We start from the raw sequence: 13,233 nt of genomic DNA on the forward strand, positions 1-13,233 counted from the left end.
AGTGATGTGCAGGTCACCATGGACGACCCTGGGGGCCGATCCCCCTGCACTCCATCCTCATGGGCAGCCCCTCAGGGATGCTGTGGTGGATGCCCATGACAGCACCCCACTGCTGCTTCTTGTAGGGGTGCAGGACAGCACCACACAGCTCCACTGTCACCCCTGCTGTAGTGAGAGGCAGTGAGAGTTGAGTCTTTGGGGAAAAAAATGAGTTTGGATCCTTTATAGCATAGCATCATTCCCTCTGCTTTTTTATACTTGCTTTATTCAACCAAGTATCTTTTTATGCAGTGACAGGAGCCACATCAATAAAAAGAGTAATGGTTTGTTGTAACAAAGCCAGGAGGACAGCTGAGCAGCTCCAGAGGGACAAGGACTGTAAAAGGATGTGTGCATGCTAAAGTGAGCTCATTAACAGCTGAACAGCCACTGTGATTGTACTAGAAGATAATTCTACACTTTCTAGCCCTTGCTTCCTGATATCAACCTGGAAAAAACAGAATTTATATATATATATTTAAAATATTTTAAATATATATATATATATATATATATATATATAGTTGATTGTTATCTGTAGTGGAAATAAGGCCTATGGTGATTTATCTCTTAACAAATACGGTATTAATCAGACTGATATCAATGGAGGAATCAGCCATGCATATTTGAGTGAAATTTTCAATGAAGAGGGGCATCTGTAAAAGCAGATTTTACCAGTGGCATTTTAACGCTCACAGCTTGAGACAACGCTTTCCACTGGTATTGATTTCTCACCTGGTTGGAGCTGACCTTTCCCTCCACAGTCTGATACAGAGCTAAGGTCCAAACCAGCACAGCCAAGGGCTTTGCAAGCCTGCTGAACCCTGAGGGCTCCAGGCTTCCTTACCTTAGCTGAGCTCCCTGTGGTGTTGGGCACAACAGGAGCTTTCTGTGACTGCTGGGGACCAGGTTCTGAATATGTGACCAAAAATGCAGTTATCTTCTCACCAGGATCTGGCAAGGCTCCACTTTGGCTGACACCAGATTACATCCTCTAAATAGAGGCTGTGTCCAAAAAAAAGAAAAAAAAAAATCCATACATAATTTTGAGTGGGTCATGCTGACAGATGTTGCCACCAAGCTGACAAAGCAGTATTCTTCTCTTTAGGCCAGCTCCCAGAGTAAACTTAAGCCAACAGGCACATTGCCATGGATTTTAAGGATTTGAGGTTGGTGAGGCCACAAATTTTGGACACGTTTTTACTCTCAAGCCACATACAAGCTGGGAGGAGTTAAGAAGAAAATGTCAGTAGCAGAGTTTAAGGTAACTGGCTTAGGAAGTAAGACTGAAAACCGATTAAATTATTAATAGCTTGGCTAAGCAGTATCTTAACAGTCTTTGAAGTAGGGAGGCATAAAGGAAGGAGCAAAAGCTAGAGGGGAGCCATATCTCACAAGGTGATAGTGCCACAACAGCCATGGTGAGGTCAGGCTGTTGAAGGCTGTTGACCCCAGGTTTGAAGGCTGAGCAAGTTGTGTGATGTCACTGGATGTCCCTGCCTCTGGCTGTCCCTGCCACCCACAACACCCCACCACCTTAGGACCCCAAGAAACAGTGGATGGGGTAATGCAAAATCAAGAAAAAAAGCACAGAGGCTGAAAATGTGTGTGTGGTTTTTACTGCATTATTCTCTCCTGTAACAGCTAGATTTGGAGTGATAATGATTAGACTCTTAAAATTTCATTTATGTTATCAATAAATTCTTGGCTTGACTTGATGAGCATTCCTTTTGTCCACAAACAAGATTTTGAGTGTAATAAGAGCTAGGGTGCAGCTTTGCAGATGCACATTCAGCTGGGCACGTGGCTTGTTTTCTTGGACATCACCTGAAACTCTATGGCCTGTGATAGCCTGTGCAGACAGAGATACCCCTTCAGTGGAAGGTGATGAGGTCAGCCCTGCTGGAGATACTTCATGGGATGTCTAACGTTCCCAAGGGCCCTGTTATTTGCCATCATCTGATATATAACACAAGCAGTAGTAAGCTACCCCAAAACAGCAGGCTTTGGCACTTAACCATGCCTGAAAGAAACACCACTGGGCTTTGCTAGGTTTATTTTTGTAGTCAGTTTAGCAGTTCTTCACAGCAGTAATTTCCTTTGGATTCCCAGGAGGCAGAGGGTGAGTAGAGGGATATGGCTAGCCTCATGGTGGGGTCTGCAGCCCTTGAAAAACAACAGCAGGACAGAAAAGCAGAGACCAGCCAAGCCCTGAAGAGAGGCTGCTTTGCCTTTTCCTGATCATGCTGTGCTATCATAAACCCAGCACAGAACTACTGCAAATACCCCTCCTTGCTATGATTGCTTTCTCTGAGGCTGAAAACAGTAGGAGCATCAGTTCAGTTCAATTCCAAGATGTTTTCCCAGTTGTGCTTCCCTGAATTGCTCAGGCTGCAGATCTTTATTTCAAACACAGAATAACTGTGCTCCCTAGCTTGAAAAAATACTGGTGTATTTTCTTCTGTCAAACTGAAAAATACAGGAGAGAGGCAAATGAGAGGGATTATTAGTGAAACACAATGCAGCAAAGGAAAAACATAACACATACAAAAAAAATCACACCTCAAACTCTGAAACTAGATAGAAAGCCGGATGCAAAGAATGTTCCTTCACTGTGCCATGCTGCCTGAGGGACTTTTTTATTTCAGAAAACTTTCAATAAAAATTTTTGCCCTGTCCATGATAAAGGCAGAGAAGGCCTGAGATGTCCAGTTGCCTTCTGACTTTTTAATACACTAGACAGACCTGGGCCAAAGGCAAAGGCATACCTCTCATTTCTGCCATGGAAGGAAGATGAACTTCCAATGCCAGCCTAGTGTACAACCCCCAGGTACATGAGGGAGGGAGCCCAGGGGATCCTCCCCCACATCTTGCTATACCAGGATGGATTCTCCAGCTGATGCAGTCTGTGCTGCACATGGGGAGTCACCAAGGCATCAGGGGATGAACACCTCCTTCAGGAGACAGGCTGAAATCACAGTGCTTGGAGAGGCAGTGCCATGGAACCACCCCATGGCTGACCCCATCACAGCGCTGGCAGTGAGGCTTCAGGCAGTGACCTGTCTCTCCTGGTATTCTCCACCACCACCATCTCCTGCACAGCCTCCACAAGAGGGAGGAATCTGTAAGTGCCCTTATCATGAGCAAACAAAGTTAATGTTTTATTAACATTGACACTGAGTTCCCAGTCAGTGCTGGGTGAACTTAGAGCAGTTCAAGCTGGTGTGGCATGTAAGGAGCCTGGGATAAAGCCAGGCCTGGAGTGCCAAGGAGTGCTGGCACACAGGTCTGCTCAGGACAACATCCCCAAGGGATAAGGTCTCAGCCTGGATCTGACCTTTTAGGCACAATGCTGCAAAAGTGGTCTTCAAGTTGCTAATTCTGCAAACCCCAGAAAGAGGAAGGGGTTTCACCTCCCTGTTTGTACATATCATTCAGCTCTCTCTGGTCACAGCAGGGTGACCCTTGCAAACACATTCTCCACTGGTTTCTTTTGGAGCCTCTTGGTCTCCCTGAGCTCAGGTTTTGTCTTGCTGGTGCCTTGGTCAGCAAGAGAGAAAGAAAGTGCAATGGATCCTGCCTAGCCCTGGCCACCAACATGCCTGGGCTGTGCAGGAGGGGAAGCCAGGTCAAGTCTCACCTCCAGCCTTGTGGCATTCCAGGCTCCTGAGCAACCTTCTCTCTCTCCTGTGTGACCTTCCCTCTCTGCTGTCCTTCCCTTTGGTGGCCAGCCCAAGGTCAGTGGGGCAGGCATTAAAAACCAGCCAAAGAAAGCAAACATTAGTCCCTCTTTGAGCAGTTTGGGGTACATTAAACACAACAAAAGGCTCTGGGTCAAGGGATTGGTACCGCGATGGGACCAGGGCCTGATGGACAGCCCTGCAGGGGCAGGTGAGAAAAGGGGGCAATGGCTGAATCCTAATGGACTATATAGCAAGAATGAGCTTAGACCAGCCCTCCCATGGGGCCATGAAGAGTTGCCCACTGGTCAGTAACAAGTGTCCTGACAAATTACTGCAGTGTTCAGGAGCCCTGCACCAGAGCCCATGGAAAAGCAATTGTTCCATCCTACCTTGATAAACCATTTCAGGCAGGCAGTGCTCATTTTCACTTATGCACAAACTTTCCAGGAGAATCCCAGATTTGTCACACCTGTACATGGATGCTGCCTATGGCTCAGCCATGCCAAGCATCTGGCAGTTCACCAAGTTCCAAGTCAGCTTGTTTGTAAGGTGGTGGAAAATCCCTAGGTTCCCAATGGGAAACCTGTACACTCAGAACTCTTGTACTTAAGAAGGTTCTGCTCTCGATGGCCCTTTTCTCTTCATGGTCTCTGTTGCTGCAAAACAGAGTAGGGACAGGAGACATAGCTTGGGAGCAGGCAGTCCACATGCACAGCATGCAGCACACAGTCCAGTGTCCCCTCTGAGCCCCTCATGTTGACACTTGGATCTCACTGAAGACATTATTAATATTTTTGCATGCATTCCCAGTCTGTGTCTTCGAAGAGAGGAGGACAACCCATCTGGGGTTTTTGGGATATGAAACAGGGGAGACCTATTGTATGCTCAGGGACAAGGGGTAATGGCCTTCAGCTGAAGAAGAGCAGGTGCAGATCAGATGCTAGGAAGAAATTATTTGCTGAGACCATGTTTTTGTCTCACCAATTTATTTGGTGAGACAATGAAACTGAATGCCCAGAGAAGCTGTGGGTGCCCCATCCCTGGAAGTGTTCAAGGCCAGGTTGGATGGATCTCTGAACAAGCTGATCTAGTGGAAAGTGTCCCTGCCCATGGCAGGGGGGGATGGAACTAGGTAGTCTTTATGGTCCCTTCCCACCCAAACCATCCTGTGATTCTGTGACTCTGGCTTGACTGAGTTGGGCTGTGTCCCAGTGTCAGTAGTGGCCCCTCAGGGATGCCACTCCATGCTGGTTGCAGCTGGATGTCCACGAGCTGAGTGCTGCACTGCAGTCCCAGCTGTCCTCCAGTTGCCATCTACGCCCCGGCCCTTCCCAAGCCAAAGCACAGCTCCCCACCTGGCTGCTGTGTCACCAGCTCTGCTGATGTCAAACTGGGTGATGTGGAATTGGAAAGCCTCCATGTTTGCTGACCAGTCTACTTGTCTCACAGACTGTGGTGCACCCTTGGTAAATCCCAACTACCTTCCTGTCTTCCATCTGGTACCAAAAATCTCCCAAAAGTAGTTGCATATTTGATAAGTAATTACTTATTTTCTAACCATCCATGCTGCAATACCCTATGTCCCAACAAATGGCTACAATTGTAGTGGGAGAACTGTATCTACTACTTGCAGGTTACTTGGAAAAAAAGAAAAAAAAAAAACCCAGGGAGAAACAAGTTCTCCATTGCTTTATCTGCTCTGATAACAGCTATCACACAGGGTCTATTGCAAACCCAACACACAATTGGCAAAATGCGTAACTCTGCTGACCTGCTAAGGCAGTGAAGAGAAAGGAGAAAGGCATTTGATAGGAACAAACTTTCCTGTGCCAGCGTTATCAACACCCTTTATAAAGGTTGATAGTGGTGAGCAGGGGCTTTCATTGGCACAGGAAGCAATCTCAGTGACCTTCATTGGAAAACAAGGTATAAAACCCAAAGTCTTTTTCTTGGTCAACTGTCTGGGCTGGGCAGCAGTTGAATTTCTTAGTTTTCTCGGAGGACACATTTTTGGGAAATTTTCTGAGAAAATGGCAACTTTAAATGAAAAGAAGACCTGCAGTGAACGTATGGCAGATTTCCGTCGTTTTGTCTGGAATCCAGAAACAAAGCTCTTCATGGGAAGGTCCTTAATTAACTGGGGTAGGTTTTATGTGCAAGATTCTTCTCTTCCTTCTGGTAAACTTAAAAACTGTGGTGGGGGGACACAATGTAGTTGTGTTGAAGCCAGCAGTTCTCATATGTGCTTCTAAGCCACTTTTTGGGCAGCTTTATGAGCTGGATCAAGTAGATCAAAACATTGATCCCTGTAGTTCCTGAAAATGTATGACTTCAAAGTGGTTTTGAACCAAATACTTCAAAAGGAGAAAAATTAACACATTAACAGGAGACTTATTAATATCTAGGTGTGATGGTTACAGTGTGGTTTTGACATTGCTAATTAAAAGGGGATTCAGGTACATGGTACATTTGCTTAATCAGTGAGTTTGTCCAATTCTTTGGAAACAAGTTTTGTTTTTCTGAAATTCCTTTCTGAATTATTGTCTGCTCAGTAGATCTTGTTTCTTATCACTGTGTACTAGCATGTATTTCATAGCAAAATGCATTTCATACTAGCAGGTATTTCATACCAGCATGTATTTTATACTAGCAAGTGTTTCAGCTGAGCCTCCCTTCCCACAGCCAAACTTGTGTCTGCCATGCTGATCTGTATTATGATCTACTTTCTGGGAGGGCAGCCAGGACCATTGTAAGAAAGATCCATACTCTTCCCACAGATTGTAGGAGTAGCTGCAAGTTTCCAGGTGATTTTTTCCTGCCTGTGCATGTAGTTTATTGGCTACTCTTAAAACCAGAATTTCACAGATGATGCAACTGGAATGTGAGCCTTTCCAGCTGGTAGAGAAGAAGGTGCTACAAGGCACCTATGATTACATGCAGAGGTTTCTAATAGCACCCCTCTGAAACAAAGCCTGGCTGCTTGTACAGCACCAGCCATGCATAAGACATGTTATGCACATACAGACAGAAACACAGCATCAATCTTATCTCACAACAGAATAAAGTAGCAAGATGGCACATTTTGCTGTTGGTGATTTCAGCTGTATGCTGCCATCTGTCATCCAGATAACACAAGGAGCAACTTGGGTTTGTCAAAGAAACACCTCATCATCTGTGTTGCTTAGTCCATGTTTAATAAGTAGATAATTGGTCTTAATATGTGAAATTACTTCAAGATGCCACATAACCTTTAAGCTTTAAATAATCTGAGCTCAGCACCAACGCCTTCAAAAATCCTTGTAGAATGGCACATTTTTTTTCTATAAGAATATTTTTTGAGTGTAGAGAAAATACTCCAAAGCACCTGTCCCTCTACAGGGACAACTTCCCTGGGACAAGGGTGGAAAGGAGACGGCTGCTGCTGCCCAGATCATCCTGGCCACAGAGAGAGCACTGCACAGCCTTGCTCAAAATGTGAAATTCTGCCCTTATTCTTTCCACAGTGTGGATCATCCTCTACTACCTGGCTTTCTACGTGGTGATGTCGGGGCTGTTTGCACTCTCCATTTATTCTCTAATGAGGACCATTAATCCCTATGAGCCGGATTACCAAGACCAGTTGAAATCCCCAGGTACCGCCAGGGCTGCGTAGGGCTGGGCTGGGCTGAGAGGCACTGGCAGAGCCCAGGGCTGAGGGGAGACAAATGTGGAATACATCTGTCAATTCTGCCCAGACAATCCCTGCAAAGTTTAACCTCTGCCTGAAAACACTTTCAGGCTTTGAAAAAAATCTGGCACATTTATTTACGTATTGATACATGGATATACTTATATATCTATATAGTTACGAATATATAATAGGAAAAAATTATTTATATCTATTATATATATATATATTCATTTATTTCATCTTGCTATAGGGACCTGTAGCAGGTCACCTTCTCTTCCCATGAGCAGGGGTCAGTCCCTGGGGAAGTCCTAGGTTCTACTCCAAGCCCCCAAGCACCACAGAGGGCTTTGGGGTACCCAGCAAGATGTAGAGGCAAGGGGCTGAGCAGCCTGGCGTGGATAGTTCTACACTTGCCAGCACCATGGGAAGTCCCTGGGAGAGCAGGAATACCTTGACAGCAGGATGTGCTGTGCCAGTAGTCAAGGAAGTAAAAATAAGACAAAAATGTGGAATTAGAATTCAGATTTGTGGGACATGAAAAGAGATAGGGGAGATGATCAGAGAACATCAGTGTCCACTGCTAAAACTTCACACCCCAATGGCTTGTTTCCACAATGGGAGGGAAAAAAATAGTCCTAAAAATTACTCTGTCAGATGCTTTTGTATTTTGAAGTTTCCACTCCCAGTATTTAGCAAGTTTGGTGTTTGCTGGGAAAATAATTACTGTGACATCTTATGTGTGGCTTTTTCAAAAGCTGTTTCTCATGCTGCTGTATGATCTGTTTTTTTAACACGACGTGACTGTTACTGCTAACAGGTCCTGGGGAAATCCAGTGCAATTGCTGGAATGATTTTACAAGCTGTTCTTGTAATAGCATGGATATATGTGAAAAGAAAATCAGTAGCTCCACAGGCTTTAGGGTTTTGGTTGAACAACTCACAGCTGAAGTGGTTTCTGAACATGGTTAAATGCTCCCCAAAAAGGCTGGAGGATCTTTTACATTTAGAATGAGTCTTGATGCAGCATAATTGCTACTGTCAATTTAAATAAACAATGTGAGAGAGATGTGCCTGACATCTCTCCTCTGCTTTGTCTTCCCCTTTCCCCCTCGTAAAGGTGTAACCTTACGGCCTGATGTTTATGGGGATAGAGGACTACAAATTTATTACAACGTATCGGACAACAAAACCTGGGAAGGTTTAGTGACAACTCTTCACACTTTTCTGACAGGTAACAATGAAGTTTCTTGCATAATACTGAAGAAAGGTGCTGCCTTATTTCCAATACTAGGTCTGAGGACCTTAAGTCAGTGCTTCCATTTTACATTTTTCCTTCTCAAATCACAGATTTTGAGTGGAAAATGCATCTTCTGAAAGGGATGAGAAAATCACCTCATGAATCTATAAATCAAACGTATGTACACATCCATTAAAATCCAGGCTCTGCTTCAGGGCTTTTACTTTGTTTAATCCTAAACAGCCTTAATAAAATAGACCAATAGGAAGTGTGAAGGAATAGGGAGGACAAAGGTCTTCAAAATGAGTCTAATTTAAATTAATATAATTAATTTGTCTATGACTACAAAAATCAAAGTACCGTAATATATCTCATAAAGCATGGTGTCTTCAGGGAATACAGTCAAAATAGGTTCTGTGCTCCATTTACCTGTTCATGTCTTAGCATGTTTATATTCCTGTTGAGCCTTAGTACTGTAATTCTTCACGTTTCTCACACACATATTGAGAAAAATCATATTTGAAATTGACTTTATATGGAGCTGTCAACATAGGCTGCCAGTCTTAACTCAATTTAATCTATTTTGCTTTGCTTGGATATTCAGAAAAAAATACACAACAAAACAGAACCAAACCCCTAAACATCTTAAACTTTCCTTGTTCCAGCTAATCCCAACTTCACTTGAAGTACAATCTCCTATGACAGAATCTCCAGCCTGATGTTGGGATGTATAATTTGCATATGAAAAGCTTCAGAGGGAATTTTTTCCTTTCTTCTTTCATACATCTAGCATATACACCAGCTGCTCAGCATCTGAACATCAACTGCACCAATAACACCTACTTCATCCAGGACACCTTTGATGGCCCAAATAAAACAAAACTATCCTGCAAATTCACCTCAGACATGCTTCAAAACTGCTCTGGCATCACAGATCCAACTTTTGGATTTCCAGAAGGAAAACCCTGTTTTATTATAAAAATGAACAGGGTAAGTACAAGTTCAAGGTGCTGAGCAGAAAAAATTAAGAGTAGCTTGAGTCTCTGGTGGGGAGCTGCTGTGTCTCTGCTGCGATGGGTTCTAAACTCTGCTTTTGACTGGCAACCAAAAATCACATGCTGTTCCCTGACAGACCACTAGAGTTACCAGGGAAATCCTGAGACTTTTTCACCATTCCTACAAAAGTTACATATAGCAGTGATCTCTGAACTGACTCTCTACAGTTTAGTTTAGTTTAGTTTAATTTAGTTTAGTTTAGTGTTAGTTTAGTTTAGTTTAGTTCATGCCTCTGTAGGGCTCTCATCCCACAAACTAGCACCTGAGTTTATTCGTGCTATACCACAGCCCTGTGCCTTCAGCTGAGGCACCAGGATGTGACAGTAACTGATGTGGTTCCAGAGAGATGGTATCTTATTTCCCCAGGTGGCAAAGAAAATCTTTAGAAGAACCTATAAAACCAAAATTCAAACCTGGTGGATATTTTTCTCAGGGAAAACCACCAACACGTTTTTTGGAGAGTAATAAAGGAAATTTTCAATGCTTTAATTTTTTTCAGGATGTTGACAAAGGCATAAGCACTTTATATTTCTTTTTGGGTAAAATTCTGAGCCTTCTGATTCAATTTTGGTAGAAACTGAAGAGTTCAAGTTCCCCTCCAGTTTCTGATGGACAAAACCACTGTATTTTTTGCTTGGCTTGCACCTTAGGCATTTCCAAAAATCTAGGCAAGCCCTAATTGAGAGCAGATCTCTGCCCCTGACTCTGGCTGGTGAAACAAGCGTTTTCCAGAAATGTTTTCTTTAGCTAGGCTGGGTGCCACCCCCAGCAGGGAAAAGATGTGGATAGAGACCAAGGGGCTTCACCTCCTTTCATTTTTGCCTCTACAGGATGCAATCCCACTAGTTTTGTAGCATCAAACCAACCTGAGGGTTTTTCTGCCAAAACCAAGGTTTTCTAAGACAGATAAGGTCAAAAGCATGGGTATTCAGCTTTTCCTTAACTGGCACACAATTCATTGCTTTAAGAGACCCCTGGCTGCCTGGGCATCAGCAAGGGCAGGTGGTATGTCTGGGTAAATGAGCTGGACTCGGAGGAGGTGCTGTGCTACTTGCTCTGACCAGCCCAGAGCCTATCAGCAGTGCTCATCCCAGGCAATGCCGAGTCCTGCTTCCTAAATATCCAGCCACAACAGTTTTTCACCTACATAAATGAGATTATTTGAGAGAATCTTACACAGGAACATATTAAACATCCTTTGAAGCTCAGCTCTCAAATAATTGATTGCCCAGGTTTATCTCAAAACAATTTCCAAAATGACCAAATATGTTTTCTTTTTCAGATTATCAAGTTTTACCCAGGCAATGGCACTGCACCAAGGGTGAACTGCACATATGTGGTAAGGGTATGAGGGCTGGGTCTCACACATTTCAAGCACTGCAGCTTTGAGAGCAAGCAAGTGCAGTGGTGACCAGAAAAAAACCCTTGAAGCTCTGAAAATCAGATACCAAATACTTGGAATATTCTCAGTTCTGTGCCAGTTCTTGCACCAGCTGATATGCTAAGGAAAAAAACTGCAAGTTTGCTTTATTTAAATCACCTGAAAAATTGCATTTTCGGGCTGCAGAGAACATTTGCTGTTTACTTTCAATTCCTGCAGTGACGTTCACATCTCAGTGCAGCTCCCTCAGGCCCTCAGCACCGAATTCCCAGCTGCTATCAAAGGACACTTGCCTGCTTTTCTTGGCAATAGTAACAGCGGGACATGCCCACTTTTATTTGAAAAATAAGACTGGTGCTAAACATCCTGCTGAACTTGAGCTTTATAACACACACTTAGCAGCCCTAAAACACTTGTCTGGGGCTGGCCGATGATGTGCTCACCAGAGCTTCTTCCTCTCTGGTTTTACGCACAGGACGAGGAGTCGCTCCCGCTGGAGGCGGACTATTACCCTGTGAATGGCACCTTCAGCCTGCACTACTTCCCCTACTACGGGAAAAAGGCCCAGGTGGGTGCTGCTGTACTTAGCTTTTCTTCCTCTTTATGTCAGGTGAAACATATGAAGTATCTCTGCAATCCTATGAGAACTGGAAAGGCTATTTCCAAACTGGTAATGTCAAATTTAAGTATTTTCTTTTTAATTTTTTTTTGTTTTTCTTCTTCTAGCCCAGCTACAGCAATCCCTTGGTAGCTGTGAAATTTCTCAACATTACAAGGAATGTAGAAGTTAAAATAGTGTGCAAAGTCATTGGAGCTGGAATTACCTACAATGTTCATGATCCATATGAAGGCAAAGTGGAATTTAAACTGAAAATAGAAGACTGAGCAGCAACAGAGACAATTCTGAAAAATGTATGAGCAGTAAACTTAACTATTATCACACTCATCCATATTTATTTTCTCACTATGGTTCCCATATAAATTACAGTACAAAGAGACATTTTATACTGCAAGATGGCCTACAGAGCTAAAAATCAAGATCCTACTCTCAGTGTGTAAAGATGAAGATTATCTCAATGTACATAGCTTAATATTTCATGGCTACAGGATGCTGCTGCCTTCATGCAAATAATTGTACAAAATAAGTTTCCCCCAAACGGTGCAGCTGTGCCTTCAAAGAACATAAGCAGAGACTCAATCATTTTCAAACCATAATAAATAATTGATGTATGATACTAAAGCTTGGTTATTGAGAAATTAGATAGCTTGAAAAGGAAATCAATACTTGGAAATACGAGCAAGTAATTACATTTTCAATCTCTCTTGTATAGGATGTATAAAAATGTATTAAAATTATCTGTATCCCAATGTGTTGGCTTTTTTCACTAGGCAGCTGAACCAGATTTCTTTAGCTGACAAATCAATGACTGCAAAAGAAGTGAACTTGAAATCTGTCCTCTAGCTCACAGATTTCACTGTACTACTTACCTCTATGTATATAACCTAATAAAAATGACTGGCAAGACTGTAACATCCAGTTACATCCAGGAAACTGTTCATTTAACTAGAGGCTGTAATTTGTGGGGTTTTTCTTTGTTTGGTATTTTCCTGTTGTTTAGTGTTTGTTGGTTTTGTGATGGTTTTATTTGTGTTATCCAGTAGAATAGCCCCATATTGTAATGATAAATTTTGGGTTACTCAGAGTAATCTGGAAGATGCTGAAATCACACTAAATCTTTAAAAGAATCTAAACTTTGAGAAGTCTGATTGTATCACTTATGACAGAAAGAAACAGGATTGTTGTGTCTGTATAGTAGGTTTATGTTACCTGAGTCCAGGATGCTCCACCCAGAAAATAAGCACTGCACACAATTAAAAAACCTCCCAAAACCTTAAAGAGCAGAAATCATTTTACACCTTCACTGCCTGGACATTTCAGAAAGCAAGAAGATGTAACAGGTCACCTCCTGTACTACAGCACCATTCAGCCAGCCAGCTTGTAGACAGAATCCATTTGAAGGGGAATATTTAATCTTCAAAGCCACAAATGATATTTGAGCCTTTCTTAGAAAAATTCTGCATTTCAAAAACAGGAATAAAATGCTTCCTCATATAAAAATTTTTTTCCCCCTGGCTTTTCCTGTTTCAATTTTTACAGTGTGGCTTT

At 42.9% G+C, this 13,233-nt stretch overlaps 1 protein-coding gene across 2 annotated transcripts; it reads left to right on the plus strand.

The window, feature by feature from the left end:
* The first annotated feature begins 5,588 nt into the window (after positions 1–5,588).
* Positions 5,589–12,597, plus strand: ATP4B (ATPase H+/K+ transporting subunit beta). 2 transcript variants are annotated; one of them, XM_004174722.5, is made up of 7 exons: positions 5,591–5,864; positions 7,226–7,354; positions 8,510–8,623; positions 9,420–9,619; positions 10,968–11,024; positions 11,542–11,634; positions 11,793–12,597. In XM_004174722.5, the coding sequence occupies exons 1-7, from the start codon at positions 5,753–5,755 to the stop codon at positions 11,949–11,951; spliced, it is 864 nt and encodes a 287-aa protein (XP_004174770.4). In that variant the 5' UTR covers positions 5,591–5,752; the 3' UTR covers positions 11,952–12,597. The 2 variants fall into 2 exon arrangements, with proteins under 2 accessions (XP_072789370.1, XP_004174770.4); XM_072933269.1 differs by lacking the exon at positions 7,226–7,354 and having other exon boundaries at positions 5,589–5,864.
* The last annotated feature ends 636 nt before the right edge of the window (positions 12,598–13,233 follow it).

Source organism: Taeniopygia guttata, chromosome 1 (genome assembly GCF_048771995.1).
Source record: "Taeniopygia guttata chromosome 1, bTaeGut7.mat, whole genome shotgun sequence".
In the NCBI taxonomy this organism is placed as follows: Eukaryota; Metazoa; Chordata; class Aves; order Passeriformes; family Estrildidae; genus Taeniopygia; species Taeniopygia guttata.